Source organism: Dendrobates tinctorius, unplaced genomic scaffold (assembly GCF_039654945.1).
Source record: "Dendrobates tinctorius isolate UK_male_01 unplaced genomic scaffold, ASM3965494v1 ptg000059l, whole genome shotgun sequence".
NCBI classification, from domain to species: domain Eukaryota; kingdom Metazoa; phylum Chordata; class Amphibia; order Anura; family Dendrobatidae; genus Dendrobates; species Dendrobates tinctorius.
This window is the reverse complement of record NW_027361727.1, coordinates 978297-994945: the sequence shown is the minus strand read 5'-3', so window position 1 is coordinate 994945 and position 16649 is coordinate 978297. Positions and strand designations below refer to the sequence as shown.

At 44.2% G+C, this 16649-nt stretch overlaps 1 protein-coding gene across 3 annotated transcripts in view; it reads right to left on the bottom strand.

Moving 5' to 3' along the window:
- Positions 1–16649, bottom strand: part of TMEM86A (transmembrane protein 86A) — a 165577-nt gene that overhangs the window by 12947 nt on the left and 135981 nt on the right. For 2 of the 3 annotated variants that reach the window (XM_073578267.1, XM_073578268.1), the window contains 2 exons: positions 1574–1838; positions 167–259 (listed from right to left, as the gene is read on the bottom strand). In XM_073578267.1, the coding sequence (XP_073434368.1) occupies positions 167–259; positions 1574–1838 (358 nt within the window). The remainder of the gene's footprint in view (positions 1–166; positions 260–1573; positions 1839–16649) is intronic. The other variant, XM_073578269.1, reaches the window with a different exon arrangement.

Sequence of the window (16649 nt, the reverse complement as noted above, 5' to 3'; positions counted from 1 at the left end):
GAGAATTCTGTTGAAATGTATCCGGGGGAGGAGCGGATTTATAAAGTGCTCTGTCTATAAAACAGCGACGAGCCTGCCAGCATTTATATTTCCCAATGTCCATTCATATCCCGAAATGGGTGAGGGGTAAAGAAAAAAAAAAAAAAAACGTGAGAAAGGGACTTACTGTCTGAGACTAGTGAATGGGGCCTTTGTGGCTTCCAGACTATAGGGCTATGTGCAATGCAAATCTCCCAGCGCTGCACAGAGTGACGACGAGCTGAAAAGGAGGAGGCCACAGTACAGTGTAAATGCGCCATATACATTCTGTAGTAAACCTGCATTTACCCGACCCCTCTACAGTAGAGCCATGGTGGTTAACATTGCCAGGAGGGATGAATCAGGGAATCACAAAGGAGATGAGATCAAGGATAGTTTTCTTCCAAAAACAGCGCCACACCTTTCCGTGGATTGCGTCTGGTATTACAACTCAGCTCCATGAAAGTGAATGTGCACAGGTGAGGGTGTGATGCTATTCCTAGAAGAAAGCAGCCATGTTTTTATGCAATTCTGGACAACCCCTTTAAGTTCAATCTAATAACAATAAGTATTAGCAGCTTTATCAGCCCACCCTAAAAGGACCCCTGCGTGGGCCGATCAGGAACGGTTTTCTTTTTTCATACTTACAAATGGTTTCCAGGGACCCCATTAAATGAGACTATGAATCAGTCAGAGGCAGAACCCACCTAGATCCCTATCAAAGGCTTCTCACCCAGTCAACCAATACCCTACACTGCACGGACGAGCGGCAACAAACCTAAAACAGCTGCCTGGGGGTGCAGCACTTTTACATTTGGAGAAAATTCTGGTTTAGCTAAAGATCTTGCAGTCAGCAAGACTCGTTAGACCTTGACTTATAGGGTAGTTACCTCCAATAGGTGGCGCTAAGGAGCTGGTTTTCTTCCTTCTGGGGGAGAGCTATTTTGCATATCTTGGCGCATGTCTTTATTATAGGCGATGTCCAAAACAAGTGTGGACATATCACTGGTGCAACTTATGCAGCCGCACAGGGGCCCAAGAGGTGACGGGACCACTAGCACCTCCAAAGCAGGTGGAATTGTGCATTATGAGGCGCTATTGGACTGCAAAGGGCCCATATAATGTTCTTGCACATGGGCCTCCTCTGTCTGTCTCCACCCGTAGTCCAAAACTAATAAATGTATTAATGGGACCATGTGGGTGCAGGAAAAAAACGAAACGTACTCACTTATCGGACCCCTTCGCTCTGTAATACCGTCTCCTGGCATGCCGGCAGCAGTACAGAGGAGCCTCAGGGTTTTTTTTAAATTTAGCACCACCCTAGGTCCAGTAATTACCCCTTTAATTTAAAAAAACTGAAATCTACCTGTTTTATAACAGTAAAAAAACAAGTCCTGCTGCGTTCTGGGATCAGTCGTGGAATGAGGGCCTCACGTTCTGCGACATGTTGGGTTTCGGGTATTGCAGCCCCCGGCCGTGACCATTACACCGCAGTCACGGGGAGCAGCGAGGAGCGCGTCCTGCGGACAATAGGCGTTTGCCGTGCTTCACTCACCATGAACAAAGTAACCCTGTTCCTGCCAAATCAGGAAGGCATCTCCCACCGCTGAGAATATTAATCCTGCAAAGATCCTCTTGGCACTGCGATGGCTGACTAGGAAATTGAACCCATGGGCCAGAAGGAAAACCCAGAGGCAGAATATAGGCAGACACTTGATGAGAGCGCTGAACCAGGACGGGCTGGAGGTCGGTAACCACAGAACAAAGTACACGCAGGTGGCCTTGAAGAACGGGACCAGCTTCGGGCCCTCACACTTGACCTGTGGGAAGTAAAAAAAAAAAAAAATCCTGTCATTCCAAAGATCTCAAGATGTTGGATACATATAACGAGGGGGCATGTATTTCCAACCTCTCCAATCTTCCAATCTGCGCTGCAACACTACGGCTATGTTCACACATTGCGTTTTTGCAAATTTTTAGCTGTGTTGTACAGTACCAGTAAAAGCGATGAGATTTCAGAAGCCTCATGCACACACATTGTTTTTCTTTCCTGACTGATCTGGAAAACTGCTGCATTTTTTAAGGAAGCAGCATTTCACCCCTTTCAGCATTTTTGCAGCATTTTTTACCCATAGAAAGCAATGAGTAAGTGCACAAAATGCAGGTATCAGGTTTTGCTGCGTTTTTGGTGCAAATACCTAAGGAAGTTAAATCATGTTTGTTTTTTGTTTTTGGGGGGGGGGGGGGCACTAAACTTTATCAGCATACACAAGGGACAATAAAAATGAAACAAAACCTGCTTTTTGTAAGCAGCATCTTTACTGCCAAGAGAGCAGGTTTGGTTTACAGAAAAAAAAAAAAAAAAAAAACACCGCAAAAGTGCAACGTGTGAACATACTATTTCCACCATGTAACTCTTAGTCTGTCGCGTCCCATAAGAAAAAAAAATAACAAAGATATGAACTGGGAAATAAATTGGTGCGCATACAGCCTGTAGGTGCATGTTCACACTAGATACTGAACAGAAAAAAATAAAGACCGAAACACAATGATTAAATACACTGGAGTAATTAAATAGCGTAGTGCCTGAGAATAACATACGGAATTTAGTTAACATGTTTTTTGATTAAAAAAATGCGAAAGCCATCCCACCTCATCAAGGCGACCGTAATTGGGACATTACTAACTCTAATATTAAAAACCTTACTGTTTGTCAAGTGACATGCATGTAGAGAAGGGCTGAGAAGGATTAGGCCCAACTAATGGACACACAGCCCTTATCTACATGCATGTCACTTGACAAACAGTAAGGTTTTTAATATTAGAGTTAGTAATATCCCAATTACGGTCGCCTTGACGAGGTGGGATGGCTTTCGCATTTTTTTTTAAATCAAAAATCATGTAAACTAAATTCCATATGTTATTGTCAGGCACTATGCTATTTATTTATTTACTGCAGAGTATTTAATCATTGTGTTTCTCCCTTTGTTTTTCTCACCTCACCATCAGATTACCACATGCTTTTCCTGAAATACTCAGTGCAGTTGTGGACTCTGTTCCTTTCACTATATAACTTTTAGTTTTGCCTAGCCCCCATATCAAACCTTTCATCTTCTGAAATACTCTGTGCTGCTGAGAGGCACTATCCCCTCCCATATGTAACCTTCAGTCTGACCTACAAAAATTACTTCCTGAAATACTTTGTGCAGCCAAGAAACTTCTCCTGTCCTTATGTGACTTTCGGTCCGTGACCTCAGGACAGGATCCACATTTTCTGAAATACTCTGTGCTGACGAGACGCTACGCAGAGAGTGACCTCTGACAAGAACAGAGTGCTGCTCTCCTAAAATACTCTGTGCTGCTAATAGGCACTGCTCCTTCTACAATGTAACTTTTACTCTTTGACCTCCTATAAGATCAGCATGCGCCTGTGCTGAAATTCTTTGTGCTGCTGGAGATCTACGTCTTCCTCTAGATAATCCGCAGACATTACAGAGACTTCGCATTTTATGTCTTTTGTGCTCCTTTTGAAATGGATAAGTGAATCATGTTCCACTTCCTATATATACTCCTTTGGTCAAGCAACTTTGCAAATAGCTTCCATGAAAAACTTCCTATCTTGTTTGTACAGCTGCTATACAGTCCTATGCGTCTCCATGGTAACAGACTACAAACAAACGTGTAGTCTGATCTTGCAGTCATTCTCCCTTCTATCTGTCCTCTACGTCTTTCTAACTTACATTATATACAGTATTATCGTCGGAAACGGATGACAGCAGGGAGAGTGATTGCAGATTCAGACTACACAAGTCAGTTTGTAGTCTGTTACCATGGAGATGCATAGGACTGCATAGGAGCTGCAGGTACAAAAATGGATTAAAGTTTTTGATGATAACTACCAGTATTTGCAAAGTTGATTTTTCCCCATCATAGATACATTGGAAATTGGACATAATCTATAAATGTAACAATCCTACACACAAAGACAGAGCCCAACCAGACTATAACCCCATCAGATATAGAAGACCGCCAGAGCGTCACATCCCCCTTGCAAGCCGCTCCATCACCGGCTGGATCAGAATGCACCGTGCACTCGGGATGATTTCCTGTGACAAGATTAATAATTGATTATAGACACAAATGTCATAATGCATCTCGCTCGGACTTACTGAAATCAAAGGCTGCTGTCAAACAAGAGCTGCTGCCAAACACAACGCCTACTCCCATCAATAACATTACTCCCGAAATTAAAGACACACAAAATAATCCATCTCATAATCATCCTTTAAATAATAGTTAACTCTTAAAATAGGTTTATCTTTGCGATAATTAAACGGTGTGTATACTTTTGCAAATAATCATTTTATTGTTACAACGCATATAAAATAAAAAAAGAGGCAAATTTACAAAATAGTCTTGATAAAATACAATTTTGTGTATACAGCACTTATACAGTCGTAAATGTCTCTATGGTTACAGACAACAAACATTTGTTACTCTCTTCCATCGTCATCCTCTTCTATTGTCTCCAGATGATCGGCGGCAGTAACACATGACTGTAGGATCAGACTACACTGCGTTTCTTTATAGTCTGTATCCATGGGGACACAGACGTCTGTGCAGGAGCTGCATACAGTACATAATACGATAGTAGATCATTTGTAAAATGTGTAGGGATTCTACTCTCTTAGGTGCGACGGGAGACAGTCAGGAGGCAGGTTCCCTTAACCCCTTTACCTCCAAGGGTGGTTTGCACGTTCATGACCAGGCCAATTTTTACAATTCTGACCACTGTCCCTTTATGAGGTAATAACTCTGAAACGCTTCCATGGATCCCGGTGATTCTGACATTGTTTTCTCGTGACATATTGTACTTCATGTTAGTGGTAAAATTTCATTCAAATAACTTACGTTTATTTGTGAAAAAAATGGAAATTTGGCGAAAATTTTGAAAATTTCGCAATTTTCCAACTTTGAATTTTTATGCCCTTAAATCACAGAGATATAGCACACAAAAAACTTAATAAGTAACATTTCCCACGTTTACTTTACATCAGCACAATTTTGGAACCAAATTTTTTTTTGTTAGGAAGTTATAAGGGATTAAAAGTTGACCAGCGATTTCTCATTTTTACAACACCATTTCATTTTTACGGACGACATCACATTTGAAACCACTTTGAGGGGTCTATATGATAGAATGGTGTCACTTTTGGGTATTTTCTAAAAACTGCACCCCTCAAGGTGCTCAAAACCACATTCAAGAAGTTTATTAACCCTTCAGGTGCGTCACAGGAATTTTTTAGTCTGCGGTGTTACACTATTTGATGCATTTGAAATAAAATAAAAATCCAAAAATTTCACAAAATCTTCAAGATTTTTTGCAAGATTAATCCACACTTGAGTGCGACTGTTTTTCTACTGACTACAGGAATTTTTTGAACATTTAACTTTTTTTCACAAAAAAAATATTTCAGGTTCAATTTTTTTTATTTTACCAAGGGTAAAAGGAGAAATTGGACTGCAAAAGTTATTGTGCAATTTGTCCTGAGTACACTGATACCTGATATGTGGGGGGGAACCACTGTTTCGGCGCATGGCAGAGCTCAGAAGGCAAGGAGCGCCGTTTGACTTTTTCAATGCAAAATTGGCTGGAATTCTGATCGGACGCCATGTCACGTCTAGAGAGCCCCTGATGTACCTAAACAGTGGAAACCCCCCACAAGTGACCCCAGTTTGGAAACTAGACCCCCCAAGGAACTTATCTAGATATGTGGTGAGAACGTTGAACCTACAAGGTCTTCACAGAAGTTTATAACGTACAGCGGTACAATTGAAAAATCATATTTTTTCCACAAAAATGATCTTTTCACCCCCAATTTTTATTTTCCCAAGGGTAACAGGACCCTAGAAGTTATTGTGCAATTTGTCCTGAGTACGCTGATACCCCATATGTGGGTGTAAACGACTATTTGGGCGCATGGCAGAGCTTGGAAGGGAAGCAGCGCCATTTGACTTTTTTTGGCTGGAATTGAGATCGGACACCACGTCGCCTTTGGAGAGCCCCTAATGTACCTAAACAGTGGAAACCCCCCACAAATGACCCCATTTTGGAACCTAGACCCCCTAAGGAACTTATCTAGATGTGTGGTGAGCACTTTTAACCCCAAAGGGCTTCACAGAAGTTTATAATGCCCGGGCGTGAAAATAAAAAAATCGTATTTTTTCCACAAACATGATCATTTAGTCCCCAATTTTTTTTATTTTCCCAAGGGTACCAGGAGAAAATGTACCCCAAAAGTTGTTTTCCAATTTGTCCTGAGTACCCTGATACCCCATATGTGGGAGAAAACTACTGTATGGGCCCACGTCGGGGCTCGGAAGGGAAGTAGTGACGTTTTGGAATGCAGACTTTGATGGAATGGTCTGCGGGTGTCATGTTGCCTTTGGAGAGCCCCTGATGTACCTAAACAGTGGAAACCCCCCACAAATGACACCATTTTGGAAACTAGACCGCCTAAGGAACTTATCTAGATGTGTGGTGAGCACTTTGAACCCCCAAGGGCTTCACAGAAGTTTATAACGCCCGGGCGTGAAAATAAGAAAAATAATTTTTTTTCCCACAAAAATGATATTTTTGCCCCCAATTTTTTATTTTCCTAAGGGCAACAGGAGAAATTGGACCCCAAAAGTTGTTTTGCAATTTTTCCTGGGTAGGCTGATACCCTATATGTGAGGGTAAAACACTGTTTGGGCGCAAGGCAGAGCTTGGAAGGGAAGGTGCACCATTTGACTTTTTCAATGCAGAATTGGCTGGAATTGAGATCAGACACCATGTTGCGTTTGGAGAGCAGCTGATGAGCCCCAACAGTGGAAACCCCCCAATTCTAACTCCAACCCTAACCCCAACACACCCCTAACCCTAATCTCAGCCCTAACCCTAGCGGGAAAATGGAAATAAATACATTTTTTTAAAATTTTATTAACTTTCCCTAACTAAGGGGGTGATAACGGGGGGTTTGATTTACTATATATGGCGGTTTTTATGTTTGGCAGCTGTCATACGCTAAAAGACGCTTTTTATTGTAAAAATAGTTTTTGCATCACCACATATTGAGCTATAATTTTTCCGTATTTTGACCCACCGAGTTATGTGAGGTCTTATTTTTTGCGGGACGAGTTGACATTTTTATTGGTACCATTTTCGGGCATGTGACATCTTTTGATCGCTTTTTATTCCAATTTTTGGGACGCAGAATGAACAAAAACCAGCGTTTCATGAATTTCTTTTGGTGGGTGCGTTTACACCGTTCCGCGTGCGGTAAAATTGATAAAGCGGTTTTATTCTTCGGGTCAGTACGGTTACAGCGATACCTCATTTAGGTCGTTTTTTAATGTTTTGGCGCTTTTATGCAATTAAAACTATTTTATATAAAAAATAATTATTTTTGCATCGCTTTATTTTGCGAGCTGTAACTTTTTTATTTTTTCTCTGATGATGCGGTGTGGCAGCTCGTTTTTTTGCGGGACAAGATGACGTTTTCAGCGGTACCATGGATATTTATATGCGTCTTTTTGATTGCGCGCTATTGCACTTATTGTTCGGCGGTATGATAATAAAGCATTATATTTTGCTTCGTTTTTTATTTTTTATTTTTTAAGGGGTTCGATAAAGGGGTTAACTAATGGGACAGTTTTATAGGGCAGGTCGTTACGGATGCAGCGATACCAAATATGTGTACTTTTTTTTTTTTTTATTTCCAAAAAATTAATTTATTAGGGAATTTTCTTTTTAATTTATTTAGCGATTTTTTAAAAATTATTTTTACACTTTTTTTTTTATTTTTTAACTTTATTAGGTTGTCCCAGGGGGACATCACTGTCCTGTGACAGATCGCTGATCTGTCACATCACAGATCACTGTGACAGATCAGCAATCTGTCACAGGCAGTGTGCAGGTTTCCTCCTTGCCTGCGCTTTGCAGGAACTGAGGAAGACAGCTCCCTGCAAGCCCCCGAAGGTCCTGTCGCCATCTTGGATCCGGGGACCAGCAGGGAAAGAGCCCCCCCGAAGCAGCGCTGCACATTGCGCTGCTGTGGGGGGCTCAGGGAAGCACAGAGGGAGCCCCCTCCCTGCCGATGCTTCCCTTTAACCCCCGATACACCGCGATTGTTTGATTGCGGTGTGCAAGGGGTTAACGTGTCGGGGGCGGTCCGTGACCGCCCCCGACACAGTGCCGGGTGTCAGCTGTGATAATCAGCTGACACCCGGCCGCGATCAGCGGCGCTCACCACATAGGCGCCGCTGATCGTGCTAGACGTACTATCCCGTCCATGGGCATAGGGGCCCGGGTCCCATCGACGGGATAGTACGTCTGATGTCAGAAAGGGGTTAAAGTTCATACAGTTTATTACGTCATAAACCAAACAGCACGTCACCAAAATAAACAGCCTTCAGGTCAGGAGACAAAGTAACATCGACCTCATTGGGGTGGATTAGTTCCCTGCTCTTGCTAGCACACTCAGAACCCATCCCCCACAGATCCCAAAACAGACTGAAATCCCGGCCAATAATTATAGGATGCAACAAATCTCGAACAACGCCAACTTCATGCGACTCGGTGCCATGCGCCGTTTCAATGTTCACCCTGGCCATAGGGTAGTCCTTTGCATCACCATGTATGCACTGAACGCCAATCTTTTTACCCGGGAGTATGTTGAGAGGAAAACTGGCCCTCACAAGGGTCACCAGGCTCCCGGAGTCTAGAAGCACCATTGCTGCTCGCCTGTTCACCTTCACGGGACACGCTTGTGGCCCCTCGTTAGGTGGCGAATTCACACTGCAAGCAGGATATGCGTAGTATGAACTACGGTGTCCCATCCTGCAGTCCATCTGCTCTGTGGTCTGGGAACAACGGGCAGCTATATGTCCAGGCCGGTGGCACTTCCAGCAAATATCACCCGTGGGGACCTTGGGCACCGCCTCCCCCGCCTCTTTTGACCTTGGACGCGCCACCCCTTTTTGGGTCTCCGCCCCCTGCTGGGACCCCCAATACGGAATGGGCTGCTTCCCCAAGGAACCTTCCATCCCCTGGTATCTCTCGACCAGCCCAACCAGTTCATCGGCATTTTGGGGATCACCCTGGGCAACCCAAGTCTGTAGGGGTCTCGGCAGAGAATGCACAAACCGATCCATGACCACTCGCTCTACCATCTGTGCCGGGGAAGACGACTCTGGCTGCAGACATTTCTGGACCAGGTGCAACAGGTCGAACATTTGGGAGCGCGGCGGTTTGTCCCGGTAGTCATTGTTACCCACAAGCGTGCGAGAATTTCCGCTTTTAATTTGGGATACTCTCTGGCGTCTTGTATAGTCAGGTCAAAGTACGCCTTCTGGGGCTCCCCCGTTAGGTATGGGGCCAGTACCTCTGCCCACCGCTCTGGCTGAACTTTTTCCCTCTCAGCCACCCTCTCAAACACCGTCAGGAAGGCCTCCACATCATCCTCAGGGGTCATTATTTGCAATGCGCGTCTTACCGTCTTCGTGACGTGGGTGGCATCAGCCAGACCTGGGGTTGGGGTGCTCGTCCTGCCCTCCTGGATGGCGGTTGCCAGAAGCTGCATCAGCTGCCGTTGCTCCTGCTGGCTCTGCTGGAGCTGCTGTAAGAACAGCCTGTTGGCCTCCTGTTGCTGTATCTGGGCCTGGACCAGGTGTTTCAGCAGGTCCTCCATTATTCCGGGTAGAGCTTGCTGCCTCGCTGAAAACTTTACCCAGGACATGCAGCAACGGTCTCACGTCTCTGCTGGGAACTCTGCCCGCAAGTCTAGCACCAATTGTAGGGATTCTACTCGCTTAGGTGCGACGGGAGACAGTCAGGAGGCAGGTCCCCTTAAAGTTCATGCGGTTTATTACGTCATAAACCAAGCAGCACGTCACCAAAATAAACAGCCTTCAGTTCAGGAGACAAAATAACATCAAATGTCCTTTCCTTCAGGCTCAGTCTGCGAGCCTCAGCGCACACAGGAGGTGTATACCCCCTCACATACAGCTGCCTGGTTCATGAGCAGGCCACATTATAAGGGTGTAGCCACACCCACGAACCTAGCAGCTGACTGGTCACATGACTGTGACCTCACCACAGGTCCTTGCAAAATAATAATACAGCAATATCTGTTATGCCTTACATTATGGAGACAAGCCATTTATGAGACACATATCTCCCATCGATTACACGACCCTTAGCCCTGCCACAAATGTTTAGTATTTTTTAAAATGCAATAAAAAAAATGGTTATTTATTATCTAGTTCTGCTATGTATCTAGTGAAAATACCATATATTTGTTTACCAGCCATGAGGTGCGTCAGGAAATAAAGATGTGCCTCTAGTGCATGCTGAGCTGCACCAAATTTATTATGCTCCATTTTTATCAATTTTCTGCAATTTGTGATATCTTTGTTGAATTAAAGGGTTGTCCTATAAACAATATTTCTTACCAATTCATAGGATAGATTATATATGTATGATGCCAGGGTTCCACTACTGTGACCCCCATGGAGTCCACTGTGTGATCAGAGCAGTACTGAGCATGTGCAAACACTGCTCCATTCCCTGTCTATATGAGTGGTGGTTGCACATGCTCAGTACTGCTCCATTCACATAAGAGACTACGCAACATGAATTCAAGCCAATCTGTATTAAGCCACATCAGGGCACCAATTGTATTTTCATGTCTCTGATCTCATACGTGACATTTTCAATCAGATGACATATGGAAGCAATTCTTTAGCAGGGAGCAGCAGCGAGTCCATACACCGCCGCACAACCTTGCTGTTAGTCTCAGGTCTGGGTGGGCACCTGGGTGTCAGTGAAGCAGGCAGGTGAGGCACGATGGAAGCAGGTAGCAGAGGTACTAGAGACCGCAGACAGACAGGAGTCCTGAAACAGGTAGAAAAGGTCCTAGAGATCACAGACAGACAGGAGTCCTGAAACAGGTAGAGTAGGTCCTGGAAGACTGGGAATAAGTAGCAGAAGTCCTGGAAAACTGGGAACAGGCAGCAGAGGTACTGGAAGCTGCAGGCAGACAGGAGACATCTGGAAGCTGCAGGCTGAAACATAGCAGAGATCCTGAAAGCCCAAGAATAGGTAGCAGAGGACTGGAAGAAACAGGTGGACAGGAGAGGTCCTGAAAGAGTCAGGTAGACATGTAGAAGAGATCCTGGAATACAAGGAACAGTTAGCAGAGGTACTGGAAGCCGCAGACATCCTGGAACATCACGTAGCAATGGTTCTGGCAGACCAGGAATAGTAGCATACAGAACTCCTGAGCATCTAGAAAGTCATAATACCAAGACACAGATGCGGGTCTTGGTAGGCCTTATAGAGGCCCAGGCAGATCATCACATGGGATCACGCCAGGACATCTGTAAAGCCTGACGTGAAGCACAACAGAGTTCTTTGGACCAGGTTTAGGGGAGCAAAGCCTGGATCTGAGACAGGTGCATAACACTTGTGCATCCTGCAGAGCCCAAGACCCCAGACACTTATAAAAATTAAGGTCGTTTCTTCATAGACCCTCAGCCATTCTGCCGGCCTTATTCATCTATTTTTAGATTCTCCTCTGGTTTAATGAGCCTTTTCTTTTCTTTTTTTTTGCATTCTTCGCTTCAGGGATTCTGATACTTAACATTCCATCTGCTCTAATCCTCCCCACATTAGTTTATAAAGTCACTGAACGGCTTCACAGCTGGTCTCATAAGCCATTTGTTCATATAAAAACATCCCGGTTGGCACTGAACAGGGTAAGGTCTCAGAACTGGGAAAGGGAGGAGCTTACAAGAAAATGGGTGGAGTTTGGACAGACCCACATACATGTACCTGGCCAGGCAATGTGCTGTAAATCAATTAACTATGAACAGTTCTGCAACTTTTTAATATACAGTATCTTCTGTTTCAATCTCTTAGCATTTTTAAGAGATCTACTTGCTGTCTATAAATAGGAATATATATATATATTTTTCTTTGTTACATCCTTGCTGCACTAATAAAATCTATCAGTTTTGCTAAATGTGGTCAATGCTTAGCAGAGCTAGGTCAGGACAGAGGTTCAACCCAGTGTCGGACTGGGGTGCAAAGGGCCCACCAGTAACATTGACCTCGAGGGCCCCACTTTTCACCTGCATACAAATATTACACTACCTTCGTTCACAAATTTAACTATATCTCTACATAATAATAAACTGGGAAGTTTGGTTAATGAATGATGAGATCCTGCTTTTTTCTGTACAGAGTGAATCAAGTGAAATATACCAAGTACTGCCCATACAGTGGGATTGGGGGCCCAGATATGCACAGAGGCCCTCTGGGGGATTCCCCTGTTGCCCTATGGGCCAGTCCGAGGCTGGTTCAACCATTGTATTTTACAATGGAAAACAATGGGCTTAAAACATTATTGCATTTATGCTTTTTTTTAATCTAGTTTTTGGCGTTTTTTCACTTTTTTTAATTTGCGCCAAATTCATCTTTTAATTTGTGCCTTTTTGATGTATTTTATATGTGTCCACCTGTTACTTTAGGTTCACTACTAGTTTGGCGTTTCCAGATGTTTCCGACAGATTCACCAACAGCAACTTTTAAAAAAGTTTGAAAACTTTTGCGCAAATGTACTCCAGTTCCCCTCTGGGAGAGATTTTGTGTACAAAATGTGGCATTCTTTATGGAGACCGTGGACACCGTGTCCTGTGAACTCAACAAGAGAGGGACCATCCAGCTTGTTATCAGCACACAGTTCCTGCTTCTCTGAGGGTTGCATTAGTGCCTATGGCAGGGACAACTCACACATGAAAGATGCCATTAACGCTGAGTGTTATACAGAGATTTTAGAACAGAATATGTTCCATCCAGACAATGTCTATTTCAGGGACCGTGCATGTTTCAGCAAGGCAATGGTAAACCACAGAACTCATCCATCACAGCAGCACGGAAGAGGAGTTTGGGTGATGAAACGGCCGCCTGCAGCCTGGACCTTTCATTAATAGAAAACACTGGATGCATTATGAAATAAAAAATGCAATGAAGACCCCGCACTGTGGAACAGCGAGAATCCTACATCAGACAAAAATGGGAGAAGATTCCGCTCCCCAAACTCCAGCAAATGTCTCCTCACTTCTCAGACTGTTGTAAAAAGAAGAGGGGGCTACACAATGGTAGACATGGCCCTGTAGTCCATTTTTTCAACTGAAATGGGAAAACGCCCAAAGTTCACCTTCTGATCTGTGCTTTATGTTCTGCTGTTAATAAAACATGGGGATAAGAGATTCCCAAATCATCGCATTCTGATTTTCTTTACATTTTGAACAACGCCCTAACTTTTTTTTGGGATTGAAGTTGTACATCTGAAAATTTTTGTGCAAATTTTTGCAACACTGTTGTGGAACATTGGGACTTCTTTTTGCTAAAAAAAAAGAAGCAGAAAAAGGTTAATGACAAAAATAAAGAGCATTTTATATTTTGCGCAAAATTCATTAACTACATTCTCCATTTGGAAGAATTTGGGTAAAAAAACATCACTGCATAAACGACAATGAAAGCAGAAGAGAATACGGCCCCAATGTATATTGAAAAGTATCAGAACTTATTTTTTATTCAACTATTAAATTTTCTTTATATAAAACTAACATTTCTTCAAGGTCAACTTCTCTGGAATACTCTGTGCTGCAGTGAGACTGCTAAAGGGGCAAAAATGGGAAACAAAAAAACGGTGCAACGGGTACTAACTATTTAGCAGTCGTTTGACATCAAGAAGGTCTAATTGCTTTACTAATGTGAACAGTTTAACCCATCTGGACATAATCCAGGCTCCCGAAGTTTCCTCCAGATAAGCATAACCGGTTTACTGAGCGCTCAGACATCTACAGCCGGTGCCAGGTCACAGCTGGTGGTGGCACTGCAACTGGGGGCTGAGGCAGGCTAGTTCCTATGATAGTGCTTCAAATAACTTGGAATCCTGACAGTCCAGCGGATTCTCACCTCCCCCTCCATTGTACGACTTCGTCTAAACATCCACCCTGAAGATAAGCTCAGTAACAAACACAGGAAAGCCAATATGCCCCATAACAGCTATAAACATCCCATAATAGGGCTAAAGAGCCCCGAAATAGTAACATGGTGGAAGTTATAAGGGTTAAAATTTGACCAGCGATTTCTCATTTTTACAACACCATTTGTTTTTAGGGACCACATCACATTTGAAGTCACTTTGTGGGGTCTACATGATAGAAAATACCCAAAAGTGACACCATTCTAAAAATTCCACCTCTGAAGGGGCTCAAAGCCACATTCAAGAAGTTTATTAACCTTTCAGGTGCTTCACAGGAATTTTTGGAATGTTAAAAAAAATGAACATTTAACTTTTCACAAAAAAATTTACTTGAGATCCAATTTTTTTTATTTTCCCAAGGGTAACAGGAGAAATTGGACCCCAAGAGTTGTTGTGCAATTTGTCCTGAGTACGCTGATACCCAATATGTGGGGGTAAACCAGTGTTTGGGCACATGGCAGAGCTCGGAAGGGAAGGAGCGCCAGATTTTACTGTTATGGTTTGCAGGTGCCATGAACCACTGGGAGAGCCCATGATGTGCCAAAACAGCAGAACGCCAAATAAGTGACCCCATTTTACGAATTACACTTCTCAGTGAATTCATTTAGGGGTGCAGTGATCATATTGACACCATGGGTGTGTCACAGAATTTTATACCATTGGGCAGCCATATGGAGACACTCGGGAGGAATGGAGTGCTATTTGCATATTCACGTGAATGGGTCTCTGCACATGACTGTGTGTCCGTGGGCAAAACACGCTGACATGTCCGTTTTTTAATGTCAGCACGGGCTACAATACATCCAGCACACGTGCATACACAAAACACACATTGAGGTCACCCATGTGACATGCATCGGCGCCGGGGAAAAAGCGTTAGTGTAAGAGCTGTTCCCCGAGGCGGGTTCAGAACACGGCTCTCATCATTCTCCCCTGCTTGTGCCAATCGCTGGCAGCTGTCACACACTAAAAGACGCTTTTTATTGCAAAAAATAGTTTTTGCATCACCACATTGTTAGGCGTCGGGTTCCTGTCGCTGCACAGCGGGAATCCCGAGCCTTGCTTCCGGCGGTCTCCCATTCCTCTCCAGCCGCAGAGGAGGTTGCTCAGGAAACTCATCGGTCCCGCCGCTCTGCCCAGACCAGCTCCGTGGGTTTGCTTGCTGCTGCCACCTCTGGCACAGCTATGGCAATGCATGCTGCTCAGCAGCGAGATTCTCCAGGGACTAAGTCCCCATGTCGGACCACTAAGCATGCCCGTGGAGTGATACCCCATTGGAGATCGAAGGTCACGTGCTCAGGTACTGCTCGTGTTCGGATTGGCCCATCCGAGAAGCCAGGAAGGTCCCGGACGCTCGCGGCTAAAAAAAGGTTTGCATGGCCGCTCGGCCATGCGCTAGGATAGACTGTATTTTCAGACTATAAGGAGTGAGTGGTGTATGCACGTATGAATGTCTCTGGTGACTGACTCATTATGAAACCCCTACTCTTGGTACGCATGTGTTGTGCAGCCTAGCCTGCTAGCGCCCAGGCTTAGGTAGGTCAGAGGTTGAGTCAGGCATTAGTCATCATCAGTGACTCGGCACGCCTCAGTGCCCCGTGATCCACACTCCATAGCCAGCGTCTATAGCGGCGCTCATGGCTGCGACGCCGTGCGCTCAGAGGGCCTAGAGGAACTCTAACCCCGTGTCCTCGGGGTAGAGTTCTGTGGCCGCTTGCTGTGCACCCTTTGGCCGGGCTCTGTGAGTTAAACAGACTCCGGCATCCACGTTCAGCGGCTGCGCGGCTCTGTGAATTAACAGAGTCCGCTCCTGTTCACATTGGGTGAAGTAACCCACGTGTGACTGTCTTTACTCCGCTCTATTCTTCCGCCATTTTCTAGCAGCAGTGTACCACCTCTGCACGGTGGACCCCGGGCTGCGAACGCACCTACTATTAATTTATAATTTGGTGCGTTCCGCCAGCCTTAACACACATTTTGAGAGCTATAATTTTTCCATACTTTGGCCCACAGAGTCATGTGAGGTTTTGTTGTTTGTGGGACAAGATGATGTTTTTATTGGTACCATTTTCGGACACATGACATTTTTTGATCGCTTTATATTCCGATTTTTGGGATGCAGAATGAACAAAAACCAGCAATTTTTTTTTTTTGGGGGGGGGGGGGGGGTGCGTTTACACCGTTCCGCGTGTGGTAAAATTGATAAAGCAGCTTTATTTTTCGGGTCAGTACGATTACGGCGATACCTCATTTATATAATTTTTTTAATGTTTTGGCGCTTTTATACAATAAAACAATTTTATATAAAAATAATGATGCACCTTAACGAGCCCAAGCAATATGGCCTTTTAGAGCATAGGGACTGCCCTGTATTAACCAGAACTGAGAATCTAGGAGGACCATATATTACATGGTTTCCCATTGATTTGAATGAGCAGCATGCACTACCATGTTTGTCCTGTAGTGGCCGCTGTGCTGCTTCCTTTTCAGATCAGCATCGATCACTTGATTGTCAGCCGGTCCTCATTTATAGGG